Source organism: Heptranchias perlo, chromosome 3, assembly GCF_035084215.1.
Source record: "Heptranchias perlo isolate sHepPer1 chromosome 3, sHepPer1.hap1, whole genome shotgun sequence".
NCBI classification, from domain to species: domain Eukaryota; kingdom Metazoa; phylum Chordata; class Chondrichthyes; order Hexanchiformes; family Hexanchidae; genus Heptranchias; species Heptranchias perlo.
In genome coordinates this window covers 135,487,400-135,500,781 of record NC_090327.1, presented here as the reverse complement: position 1 = coordinate 135,500,781, position 13,382 = coordinate 135,487,400, and the positions used below count along the sequence as shown (strand labels likewise).

The window sequence follows — 13,382 nt, the reverse complement described above, 5'->3', positions numbered from 1 at the left end:
TTAATGAGGAATTCTATCATGTTATGGTCGCTCTTCCCTAAGGGACCCAGCACAACTAGATTGTTAATTAATCCTTTCTCATTGTACAATACCCAGTCTAGGATCGTCTGTTCTCTAGTTGGTTCCTCAACGTATTGGTCTAGAAATCCATCACGTACACATTCCAGGAATTCCTCCCCCACAGTATTATTGCTAATTTGGTTTGACCAATCTATATGTATATTAAAGCCACCCATGATTATAGTTGTACCCTGCTTACTTGCATCTCTAATTTCCTGTTTAATGCCCTCCCCTACATCTCCACTACTGTTTGGGGGCCTATAGACAACCCCCACCAACGTTTTCTACCCCATGGTGTTTCTTAGCTCCACCCATACAGATTCCACATTGTGCTTTTCTGAGCCAATATCCTTCCTCACTATTGCATTGATTTCCTCCTTTAATAACAATGCTACCCCACCTCCTTTCCATTTTTGCCTGTCCTTCCTAAATATTGAATACCCCTGGATGTTCAGTTCCCATCCTTGGTCACCCTGTAGCCATGTCTCCGTAATCACAACTATATCATAACCGTTAATGTCTATCTTTGCTGTTAATTCATCTACCTTATTGCGAATGCTCCGCGCATTTAGACACAATGCCTTTAGACTTGTCTTTTTAAGATTACTAGTCATCTTAGTTTTATTTTGCACTGTGGCCCGATTTGTTTTTCACCCTTGTTTTCTCTGCCTTCCACTATTGCTTCTTCCCTTTCTGTCTTTTGTTTCTATCCTTGTTTCCCCCTCCTCTGTCTCCCTGCTCAGGATCCCATCCCCCTGCCATTCTAGTTTAAACCTTCCCCAACAGCACTAGCAAACACCCCCGTGAGGACATCGGTCCCGGTCCTGCTCGGGTGTAACCCGTCCCGCTTGTACAGGTCCCACCTTCCCCAGAACCGGTCCCAATGTCCTAATAGTAAAAAGACAATAACAAAATACATAATCTCAGCTGCATACTCTGATAAATGTAATGGAAGATTAGAGGTGATGGCAGATGTGACATTCATTTTTATTTTATTTTGGAGAAAAACTATAAAACTCGCAAAATACGACAGTTTTAAATTGGATAAACCCTGAAAAGGGTGCGGAGAGCACGGTACGCGATTAACCCGCGCCCGGTCGGTGCGACGCAGGCCGCACGTTACATTGGTGCTGCCTGCTGTTCTCAATGATTGCTGCGTGCGGCCAGCTCTACCTGCGCTGTTGATTGGCTGCATGCATCAGCAGGGGGCCCCGATATTGGGAGCGGATTGCACGACTTAAAGGCAGCCTGCACCTCTTAAAGAGGAAGTGTATTGTGGCTGCAAGAAGTGGTGGGAGTTGTTTCAAAACTGAATATGTGCTGTGATACTTTGAAGAATGGCTGTGCCTGGGAGAGAGCGTGCTCCAAGGTTCACTGATGATGCAAAGCCTTGGTGCAAGAGATGGAGAGAAGGAGGAGCATCCTATATCTGCAGGGGGCAGGAGGCTCTCCAGACAGGCTTGAAGAGGCAGTGGGAGGAAGTAGGGGAGGAGGTAAATGCCAGGAGCAGAGTTCCAAGAACGTAGTGCAGGAAGAAGTTCAGTGATTTAAAACGAGTTGTCAAGGTGAATGAGTTCAAGTTTCAAGTGGCATATCGTACCAACTGCACCACTAGCCTCGTCCACTGCTCAATTCACTACAGCCCCATCACCCACTGACCAACAACCTCTTTCAGTCAGTACTCAGCCGTTCAAATCATACGCTTTATCTCACCCTCACACACTTAGCACTGTTGCAAGCTTTACAGCCACAACTCACAGTTCACACACACTGGTAGCTATTCAACCATGACAGCCGCATCACCCAAACATCTTGCAGGACACTCACTGACACACTTCCCACTTCCTTGCAGGAGAAGGTGGCGCATAACAGGAGGCAGCATGGAACACGACCCTGCTGTGCTCTTTCAGGATGACAGCATTCCTGCCGCTGCTCCATCAGTGCCCTTGCTGTTGCCTGTCAGCCCGCCCCACTCCCTGTAGAGTATTGAAATTTTATCCAAATATAGGAAGCCTCCAAAGACACGTACAAATGCACCAGCAGCCAGAAGAAATAATCCTGTAACTCTTGCATGATCCCTTTAAATAGCACTGGTGGAGGGGAGGGTCCTTCAGTCCCTTTAAGACCTGTTCAGTTGTGCGAGGTTAAGACAATGCGTTAGATGGAGTGTGGAGTTCCAAAATAGCAGGAGTCCCTTTAAATCAGCATTGCACACTGATCTGCGTCATAATCTCCCTACTCTGCGTGCTGCCAGCGGTCGTTAGGCATGCGCGCAAACCCCTTTACCAAGATGGCGTCCTGCGCACTGCCCATCGGGCCCCATTTTCGAGGCTTAGTTGGCCGTGTAGCACCTACAAAACAGGAGCTAAACGGTCCCATTTTACCCCCTAAAATATAAGTTGGTTGTGTTGAAAGGTAAATATAAATTGATATCCCAATTTTCCTCAGCTGTTTATTGTATTGTTTATATAACATTTTAAAACATAAAATAAAATATGTTCCCTGTATCTCTTTGTTTCTAAAATGAACTTTCACTGCTGATTGAACATTTCACATCTGTGTTGATGTCTCTCTCACGCACATCCTAAAAATCAGTCAGCAACCCAAGTCGTAATAAACTGTTAGTTTATTGAAGAGGTTATGTCATGGATATTTGGACAACAGCAATGTCAAGTAGTGTTTAGTTATTAAAGAAATAAATTCTCTGAGGTTAAATCTAAATTGTGTGGCATTATTAGTTACCTTTTTATTTGAATTATATTCCGACTACGATTACCTAGAACTATAAAAGAAAGCAGCTTGTTTAAACAACTTATCAGTTGCTTTGCCATATAGATAGTAAAACAAAGAGTTTTTAGTTACATTTCTGTAGCAAGCAAGACCAAGTTTATAACCCTAAGAACAGTCATTAGAGAAAGGGCCATTTGGCCCATCAAAGCTCCTTCTTCTAGTGCCCTATTTGTCTCAGGTTATAAGAACATAAGAGATCGGAGCAGGAGTAGGCCATTCGGCCCCTCGAGCCTGCTCCGCCATTCAATGAGATCTTGGCTGATCTGATTCTGGCCTCAACTCCACTTTCCCGCCCATTCCCCATATCCTTTGACTCCCTTGCTGATCAAAAATTTGTCTAACTCAGTCTTGAATATTCAATGACTCAGCCTCCACCGCTCTTTGGGGCAAAGAATTCCAAAGGTTCACAACCGTCTGAGAGAAGGAATTTCTCCTCATCTCCGTCTTAAATGGACACCCCTTATTCTGAGACCATGCCCCCTAGTTCTAGATTCCTCTATGAGGGGAAACATCCTCTCAGCATCTACCATATCAAGTCCCTTCAGAATCTTATATGTTTCAATAAGATCTCCTCTCATTCTTCTAAACTCCAATGAGTATAGACCCAACCTGTTCAATCTTTCCTCATAAGAAAACCCTTCCATTCCCGGAATCAACCTAGTGAACCTTCTCTGAACTGCTTCCAATGCAAATATATCGTTCCTTAAATAAGGGCACCAGAACTGTATGCAGTACTCCAGGTGTGGTCTCACCAGCACCATGTACAGTTGTAGCATGACTTCCCTGCTTTTATACTCCATCTCCCTAGAAATAAAGGCCAATATTCCGTTTGTCTTCCCAATTACCTGTTGCACCTGTATGTTGACTTTTTGTGTTTCATGTACGAGGACACCCAGATCCCTCTGTACCACAGCATTCTGTAGTATTTCTCCATTCAAATAATATTTTGCTTTTTTATTTTTCCTCCCAAAGTGGATGACTTCTCATTTTCCCACATTATATTCCATCTGTCAAATTTTTGCCCATTCACTTAACCTGTCAATATCCCTTTGCAGACACTTTGTGTCCCCCTCGCAACTTGCTTTTCCACCTACCTTTGTATCATCAGCAAATTTGGCCACAAGACACTCTGTTCCTTCATCCAAGTCATTGATATATATTGTAAATAGTTGAGGCCCCAGCACTGATCCCTGCAGCACCCCACTAGTTACAGATTGCCATCCTGAAAATAACCCCTTTATCCCGACTCTTTGTTTTCTGTTAGTTAGCCAATCCTCTACCCATGCTAATATATTACCCCCATCACCATGAGCTCTTATCTTGTGCAGTAATCTTTTATGTGGCACCTTATCGAATGCCTTTTGGAAATCCAAATACACTACATCTACTGGTTCCCCTTTATCCACTCTGCTCGTTACTTCCTCAAAGAACTCTAATAAATTTGTCAAACATGATTTCCCTTTCATAAAATCATGTTGACTCTCCTTGATTGTATTTTGAATCTCTAAATGTCCTGCTACTACTTCCTTAATAATGGATTCTAGCATTTTCCCAATGACAGATGTTAGGCTAACTGGTCCATAGTTACCTGCTTTCTGTCTCACTCCCTTCTTGAATAGGGGTATTACATTTGCGGTTTTCCAATCCGCTGGGACTTTTCCAGAACCTAGTGAATTTTGGAAGATTACAACCAATGCATCCACTATCTCCGTAGCCACTTCCTTTAAGACCCTCGGATGCAAGCCGTCAGGTCCAGGGGACTTGTCAGCCTGTAGACCCGTTAGTTTACCTAGTACTTTTTCTCTAGTGATAGTGCAGTCACACTCTCCTGTCCTTGACCACAGGCCAAATCTAAAGTATTTACTCTAAGGGGTGTGACTGCCTCCTGGAACAAAGTGTCCAGGTAACTTTCTCCCTCCCTGATGTATCGCAAAGTCTGCAACTCGGACTCCAGCTCCTCAACTCTGAGCCGAAGTTCCTTGAGCTACAGACACTTACTGCAGATGTGGTCGCCCCAGACAAGACTGTCCAGTAGCTCCCACATGGTGCAGCTGCAACCCATCTCCTGCTGTGCCATATCGATAGTATTTATGTAATTAATTACATCACTGTCAATCAAATTATTTATAATTTTGATCTAAGTACTAACTTCATTTAATTTATTTAATTAAGTTTAGTTAATTAGTTAATTATAAATTTAGTTGTATGTTATATGGCTTTACTGTAACTTAGGCCACAGTCCCAAGAAAAAGAAATACTCACCACCAATCACCACCTGCTTTACATGTGATATCACTCTTTGATTTTTATCAGAATACGGTCAGACTGTTCTAGTGAACTCTCTCTCTGGTGAACTCTCCCTCTGGTGAACTCTCTCTGGTGAACTCTCCCTCTGGTGAACATTCGCCCTGGTGAACTCTCGCTCTGGTGAACTCTCGCTCTGGTGAACTCTCGCCCTGGTGAACTCTCGCTCTGGTGAACCCTCGCCCTGGTGAACTCTCGCTCTGGTGAACTCTCGCTCTGGTGAACTCTCGCCCTGGTGAACTCTCGCTCTGGTGAACTCTCGCCCCAGTGAACTCTCGCTCCGGTGAACTCTCGCTCTGGTGAACTCTCGCTCTGGTGAACTCTTACTCTGGTGAACTCTCGCTCTGGTGAACTCTCGCTCTGAGCTGTTTCTATCCCCGCTCTCTCCGCTCTCTCCGTTTCCTGACGCTCTGGTTAATATCCAGCTGCATTTTGAATGCTTCTGATATTTCTGTGTTAGTATTGGACTGTACAATAGAACTACATAAAATAGTCACTGTGACATGATTAATTACTTATTCATTCTCTCTTTGCAGTACTTTGTGTTTGATTACTTTGGTCCAGCAGAGATATTGTTCGACAGGATCATTAAACTTTCAGTAAGTACTCACATTATTCTACACATTTTTAAATTACATTTTGAAAATGATCAGATAAAGATGCTGCAAAGCTTTAACTGTCCAGTGAACTATAACTGAAGTTCAATACAATTTCGGAAAAGAGAAGCTGGCTTGAAAAAAGTTCATCATCCAACTGTAGACGTGTTCTCACTGTGATTTAAAGGAATCGGTGTAGATCTTGACTTTGTGTAATAGTGTGAAGTGGGTGACAGTGAGTTGGCCGCCCGGTTTACATCTCTCCCCATTGTTATTTCCATTGAAGGCAATGAGCAATGTAAAATGGGCGGCCGATTCTCTATCACCCGTTTTTACACTATCGCACAAAGTCAAGATCTACCCCATCGAATCTAGACCAGGGGACGATGTCCTTTGTGAACTGCGTGTAATAAAGAACAGGTTTGATGATGATGTGGTGCACAGCAGAAATCTCTCCTCTGGTTTTCACATTCTTTAAAGAGCTAGTAATCATTCCACTGCTATAGATTTCACCCAAGCATTGTATAGATTGGGATTGGCAGAGGAGGCTCCTGGTATTTTGGGCAGATACTTGACAAGTACAGTGCGAGACAGGAAGAAGTGAGCAATGCTCAGACCATATCAATCAAACAATCGCTTTTTATTGCAGTTAAAAATAAATTATTTGCCTCAGTCCTTCTGTGGCCCTGATGGTGTCATTTCTCATGTGTAAACCTGGGCAGTGAACATCAGCAGGATCTTCAGCTATGGGAGCTGCGCGGTCCGATTCTGTCAACACATGCCCACTGTTGGTCGGAATTGTGACTGCTGATCAGAAGTGGGAAGTCTAGCTTATCTTTAGTGTAGGAATGTTGAGACCAATTGTAGTGCTTCTACTGCAAACTCAGACAAATTCCACTAACTCATCACAGACCAAGGACTGAACTGGGAACCTTTTGGTCTTTATGGCCCCGATTTTAACTCCCCTCACCTGGTGGAAACTGGGCTGGGGGGGTGGGGTGGGCGCAAGGGCATGGGAGGCATGCATTTAAAATAGGGATCCCCGGCTGCTGCCTCCTGTCGCCGACCTCCTGCTCGCTCCCGCCCGCCGGCCAGGTAGTGGATCTGGCCGTGTTCGGGCGGGACTTCGGGAACATTCATTCAAATCAGGCCTGTCTGTTACAATCAGCCGGGCCTCCACGTCCGCGGACTCCCCGGGTGCGTCGTCCGCTTTGGGGCTTGTGTGCTCCGTATCAAACCCCACCCCCCCTTTAAAATCAGAGCCTATGGTTCAGTACCACATCATGCAGTGCATTTAGTAATAAATGGATTATTTTTAAGTGGCAATAGCAGCATCATAACTATACAAACGGGTTGTTATTTAATAAAAGAGGGACATATTAAGGAAAGCATATAAAGAAACCATAACGATACCCACTGAATTCCAATCATGAAAAGTTGTCTCGCTGTTTTTTGTGAAAAGGGGCCCAAAGTCCAAACCTTTACCTTTATCACAAGAGTAAGAACTATCAGCAGATGAACTGATCAAAGCTTACCCATGATTACTAGATTTATTAACTGAGTGCAGTATTAAAATAGGAATGGCCTGTTTTTATCCATCTTAACATTTCATTATGAAATGCCGAGGTTTTCAGTAAATCTTTTCACTCATTTGCTATTTTTCTCAATGCTGATGTAATTGTGCAGGTCTTGCATTCCAAACTGATCCGTGGAACGCTGATCGGAGCATTTAAACTGGATGTGGGAACAGTTTACAATGAATCAGGTACATTCAATCGTTGTTAATTCAAAGTTATAGGGGAGGTTTCCCTGTGACCCCCTCCTGGGTACACTGGATCGCACGGGCACGGTGACTATTGGAAAACTGGACGGGTCTGAGGAAAATTGGGTGGGTTCCTTTACCGCGGTGTGTTCGGACTGGCCCGATTTTCCGGTATTCACTGCGGCGGTCGATCCAGGGCACCCAGGTGCAGACCCAGGAAAATCTCCCCTCGTATTTCATACAGAATTTAAGTTACGAGCAAGTTTCTCCTTAACACATTTCATTATTTTGAATTCTATAGAAGAATGTTGATGTACAGCATTTGAAATTAGAAATGATAAATCATATATTTTTGAATGGGCATCATTTGTTAAAGAAAAGCTGACCCGGATTGCGAATGTAAATTCTTCCATTGCAATACTTAGTTTTCACTCTGAATATTTTCTTGGGTTTTTTTCTCTAAACTGCCGTGATCAAAGTTCTCTCTAGAATCCCTTGTGCACCTTCTGTGTTATCATGCTGTTCGTTTCCTACTAAGATGCTGGATTCTGTCACGGAAGAGTTTGCTTCCTGTGTCTCCCCAGTTCAGGATTTGACTCATTTCACCGGGCCAGACTTTCTTGAGGAAACAGTAACCCCTTGGTGATATCTGTCCAACTTTCCCCAGTAGGACCTTCTGAAGCAGAACAAAGAAAAACCTACATTGGTATACAGCCTTATCATGTCTCTCGGAAACAATTCAAAGTGCTCCACCCGCGGTGAATTTTGGCTTGGCAAACGTGACAGCCAGCAGATGAAGGGCTGGATTTTCCTCTACTATGCTGCCAGAAATCAGGCGGTATAGTGGGGTAAAATGAAACAAGATCAGAAGAAGAGGCCCATTACCACATCCCTACCCTTGCCACCACCGACCTGAATTCCCCCCCCCCCTCCCCGCTGCAGGAAAGTAGGCCGCCTGAGCTTGTATTTAAGTGACAGGGAGGCGGGGCCTGTGGCCCTGTCTAATTTCCCTCTCTACTGCCACCGCCACTGCCACTACCAACTCGAGGGACCGCCATGAGAGGGATGGCAGTACAAGGGTGGAATGCTCACTGATTTCCACCCCCTCCTCCCCCATTTAGAGGAAGAGTCTTCTTACCAGCCAATTGGCTCACCGAGATCCTTAATTGGAATTTAAAAATAAATCTTTGGAGCCCTTCTGCCCCTTTAATCGAGGCTTCCTCTTCTTCTGTTCCAGGGGTTGACAATGGCGCCCATTGCAGCACTCTTGAATTTTGCTTCCTGGCATCAGTGGGCTCCCTCTCGGTGGCAGAGGTGTCACTGGGTGCCCGCCCTGTATAGATTACCAGCTCCGAAATGTGTAGGGATCAGGGTGGTGGGTGGAAGTCCTGCCTGACCCTTCCCTGGTGGCGAAACCGCCCAGGAGGAAAATTCAGCCCAAATTATTAATCGATTTGTTTTTGGTGGTGTTAGTTAACGGGGGAAACGCTGGCCGGGGCATCAGGAAAACACGATGCTCTTTTTTGATAGGGGTAAAAAGAATTACTGGCCTAATTATAAAGTGTCCCAACCACCAAGGCAAAAATCAACAGCGGTGAAAACACGTTGAAAACTGAGTCAATTAATGAGCAAACAATTTGACGTCCCCTTGGTTAGGGAACAGTACACGGCCCTGGGGAAATTTAAAGTTTTATAATGAAACAGATTGGAAAAAAAAAGAGTAAAAATAATGATAAGAAATGAGTAACAGACTTTATTGCAGCCTAGCGATAAACAAGTCATCACATACCTGTGACCTATGGTCATTATTCTCTAATTCAGAGCTCAGCTGGCTGTGTGGTGCTAGGTGTGCCAGAGATAATAAAGATTGAGTAAGACACAGATAGACTCATTACATGTACCAGACCTGTGAGGCTGTGGAATCACCAAGCAAGCTGCTTCTGAATTATATAGTTGTCTTGCAATGCTTATTTTTAGCTTTCAAACCGGCTCGTGTAATTCATAAGAACATAAGAACATAAGAAATAAGAGCAGGAGTAGGCCAATCGGCCCCTCGAGCCTGCTCCGCCATTCAATAAGATCATGGCTGATCTGATCCCAACCTCAAATCTAAATTCATGTCCAATTTCCTGCCCGCTCCCCGTAACCCCTAATTCCCTTTACTTCTAGGAAACTGTCTATTTCTGTTTTAAATTTATTTAATGATGTAGCTTCCACAGCTTCCTGGGGCAGCAAATTCCACAGACCTACCACCCTCTGAGTGAAGAAGTTTCTCCTCATCTCAGTTTTGAAAGAGCAGCCCCTTATTCTAAGATTATGCCCCCTAGTTCTAGTTTCACCCATCCTTGGGAACATCCTTACCGCATCCACCCGATCAAGCCCCTTCACAATCTTATATGTTTCACACTATACAATTAAATCATTTAGTCCCAGAGAACGTTCTGATCGAGCAGATAACATTTTCGCTCGTCCTCCCAGTTTTAACAGCATTATTTTTGTCTTGAAGCTTCATGTTGTAGTTTACCAAAAGCTTTCATTCATAATTTTAAGGTTGAAAAGAACATGATGGCACTTTGAAAGATGCTTTCCTGCTCAAAAAAAGGAAAAGGGAGGAGCTTTCTCTAGAATCACTGGTAGACATGTAACTGTTTCCTTACTTGTTATCCACGGTCTAGGCCAACAAGCTTATTCTAATGGCCCCTGTAATCTGCTGGAGTGCTGCAGTAACTGTAGCAATAGAACAAATATTCTGACTGAGTGGTTATTCATCATAATAATAAAAAAATGTGTTGAAGTGAGCATACTGAATTAACTCATTCTCTTGCCTTGCTCCAGGCCATCAGTTCTGTAACAAGTGGGCAGCTCTTACTGATCCCAGTGATATCAAGACTGGGGTGAAAGGTTACCTTAAATGTGACATTTCTGTTACTGGGAAAGGAGATAGCATGCAAATTCCTCAGAAAACCTGCGAGGCCACTGCGGAAGAAATTGAAAAGTACGGTTACACTCTCATCTTTCCTTTTGAGAAAATCGGACAAAAAACAAAGTTGTGATTAAAAACAGAAGATGCTGGGTAACGCTCAGCATCTGTGGAGATTGAAAGCAGAATTAACGTTTCAGGTCGATGACTTTTCATCAGAACTGGAAGACGTTAGAGATTTAACAGTTTTTAAGCAAGAGCAGAGCCGGGGGAAAAGTATTGGGGGGGGTGGGTGGGGGAAAGAACAAAAGGGAAGGTCTGTGATTAAATGACAAAAGGGATGATGGTGCAAGGCAAAAGGGGGTGGTAATGGGACAAGTAAAGAAACAAAAGATGGGTCTAGAGGAGTTGTCAATGGTTAGCAGAGGGGGAGGGAAGCATGGAAAATCTGGGAAAGCAGAGAAGGTTGCCGGGAATGTGGGGGAAGGAAGGCGGGTAGACCCCCAGGGGTGCAGAATCCCCCTGCTGGCCATGTAGCGATGGAGGACCCCCACCCCAAGAACCAGTCCACACCTCCTCCACTCCCAGTGGCTCTGGTGCAGCCGTCCTCCATTACCAGCACCCGCTGTCCGACAGAAAGAACAAAGTTGTGTTCAGCTTTATACAATTAAAAAGAAAAAAAAATTGCCAGTGCTGGAAATCTGAAATAAAAACAGAAAATGCTGGAAATACACAGCAGGACAGGCTGCATCTGTAAACAGACAAGATGGCTTAGTGTTGTCTCCTTGTTAGAACAGTCCTGATGAAGTGTACACCTGAAATGTTAACTTATTGTTCCACTTTCAACTATTAATGGATCTGTGTGTTGTGCATTTCCCATATTTTCTATTCAAACCTACGTGCACTTGCTCTTGGATTCTAATGTAATGTGTCCTTCATGGTGACTTATTAATAGGTAAAATATAAGACCTTTCAATGTAGGAATAAAATGTGTGGTTACTGTTTGTTCGTGTGAAAATTAGCATCTTGAATAGTATTTGTTTTTCAACTAAATGAATACCTTCTTCTTAAAAGATAATGAATCTCTATTTTAATTTAAAAATATTGTGCTCAAGGTGATGATTTAAGTGCTGGGATTTCAGGCACCCCAATGTCAACATCAAGCATTCCCAGGTCAAGTGCAGCACAGTTAGATGCAGAGTATCATTCCCTCTCCTCTTCCTCAGAAGAGCAGCGCTGCGTCAGTGTGACTTTTCTGACACCAATCATCGTTAGGCCTGTCTAAGTGAGATTGCCACTTAGCACTGCATTTGGGGACGTTGTATGCTGCAGGCCCATGACCGCTGGAACGGGATTGAGAGGCTGCCAAACTCATTTCACGTCGGACCCTTACAGCCAGCAGACAGGGGAGACCCTCAATCTGAGCTGGAGTTGACCCTCGGTTCCAGAGGCGAAAGGTCAGCGGGCCATCCTGCATTTCAATAGGTTTTTGGTTCGGTCACTGTTTGATCCTTGAAAAGGCTTTGTAGGAAAAAAAAAACGGAAAAGATTGTTGAATTTTTATTTATAATGTAATTTTTGGTCTGTATTAGGAATCTACTCATTCCAACCGGGTTTCCAACAGAAAGACCATGGGCAAGGTTTTTTGTCAAAATTTACAAAGCTCAGGGACTTCCGAAGATGAACTCCAACCTCATGGCAAATGTAACAAAAGCGTTCATGGGAGACAACAAGGATCTTGTGGACCCATATGTCATCGTCACCTTTTCTGGTCAAAGGGTATTACTTTAAAATTATTTCCCTGTTTATTAGCACTTTCCCTGTTCATGACTGTGACTTAAAACAGTTTAGTGGAGACAGATGCAAAATAACTATTAATCAGTCCTGAATGGGATTACTGCAGACCAGACTACTGGGTGTCTTGCCTTTTATTATGGTTACATATCATTTGTTATCCAACTTGAGGGCTGATTTTAACCCTGCCTGGCCGGCGGAAACCGGGCAGTTAAAATGGCCACAGCGACTTACCACCTCTGATCCCACGCGCTGCAATTTTAATCTGATTATTTGAGCAGGCGAGCGGGAAACAACCGCTGGAAGGCAGTGGGGCCCTTCTTTATATATGCAGGTCGGGCTTCGCCTGCAATTTTAACCAAAGGCCTGCGCGGGCAAGTCATCATGGCTTCCCCGCCAGACCAGAACATATCTAGAAAGGCAAGTTATTTAATATAGAAATTTGGTTTTCTCCAGTGCTCCTCCCACAAGGAGACCATGGGCCTCCCCTGCTCCGGGCTTTCCCCCCCACTCCATCTGACTATGATGCCCTCCCAACTCCCCCCCCCCTAACCAATTACCCAACTTCTGGGGGCTGTTTCTTCTGGTCTCCAGCGGTGGCCTCCTGCTGCCCGAAATCCCACTCTTGTCCGCTGGCCAGCTAACGCTTCCCGCCAGGATTGGGCGGGAGATTGAGGGAGTCCATGCAGAAGAGGCGCGGGAGTTGATATTCCTGTCCTTACAAAACAATGTGTCCTCTGATGTACAGTAAACAATGTCGGGAGATCTGGAAATCTGCCAGTAATGAAATACAGTTCATTTTTACAGTATCTTATTACAACCAAACATTTCAAAGTGCTCCACACATTGAATTACTTTGAAATCCAATGAGTGCTGCAAGAGAAGCAGCCATTCTGTGTCAGCGACATCCCACAAATAGCCATTAGATGAATGTATTTGTTTCTTGGTGGTATTGGCAGAGGGAACAATGTTGGGCAGGTCATCAGGAATGTTCCATTGGGGCTTCTGTTGTTTGATACAATATTATGGGATCTTTGACCCTCAGTAAATGGAACTTTAGGGTGGTGATTGGCGAAGTGATCAAAGTAAATCATTCTGTTCAAAGGGATGTTGTTCATCTAACCTCTAGTGTAGAGAATCTGCAACGTCTTTTCTG

At 44.2% G+C, this 13,382-nt stretch overlaps 1 protein-coding gene across 1 annotated transcript in view; it reads left to right on the top strand.

The window, feature by feature from the left end:
* The window catches only part of fer1l6 (fer-1 like family member 6), a 133,989-nt gene that overhangs the window by 15,976 nt on the left and 104,631 nt on the right, over positions 1-13,382 (top strand). The window contains exons 5-8 of the mRNA XM_067977315.1: positions 5,691-5,753; positions 7,437-7,515; positions 10,348-10,507; positions 12,025-12,211. Of these exons, the coding sequence (XP_067833416.1) occupies positions 5,691-5,753; positions 7,437-7,515; positions 10,348-10,507; positions 12,025-12,211 (489 nt within the window). The remainder of the gene's footprint in view (positions 1-5,690; positions 5,754-7,436; positions 7,516-10,347; positions 10,508-12,024; positions 12,212-13,382) is intronic.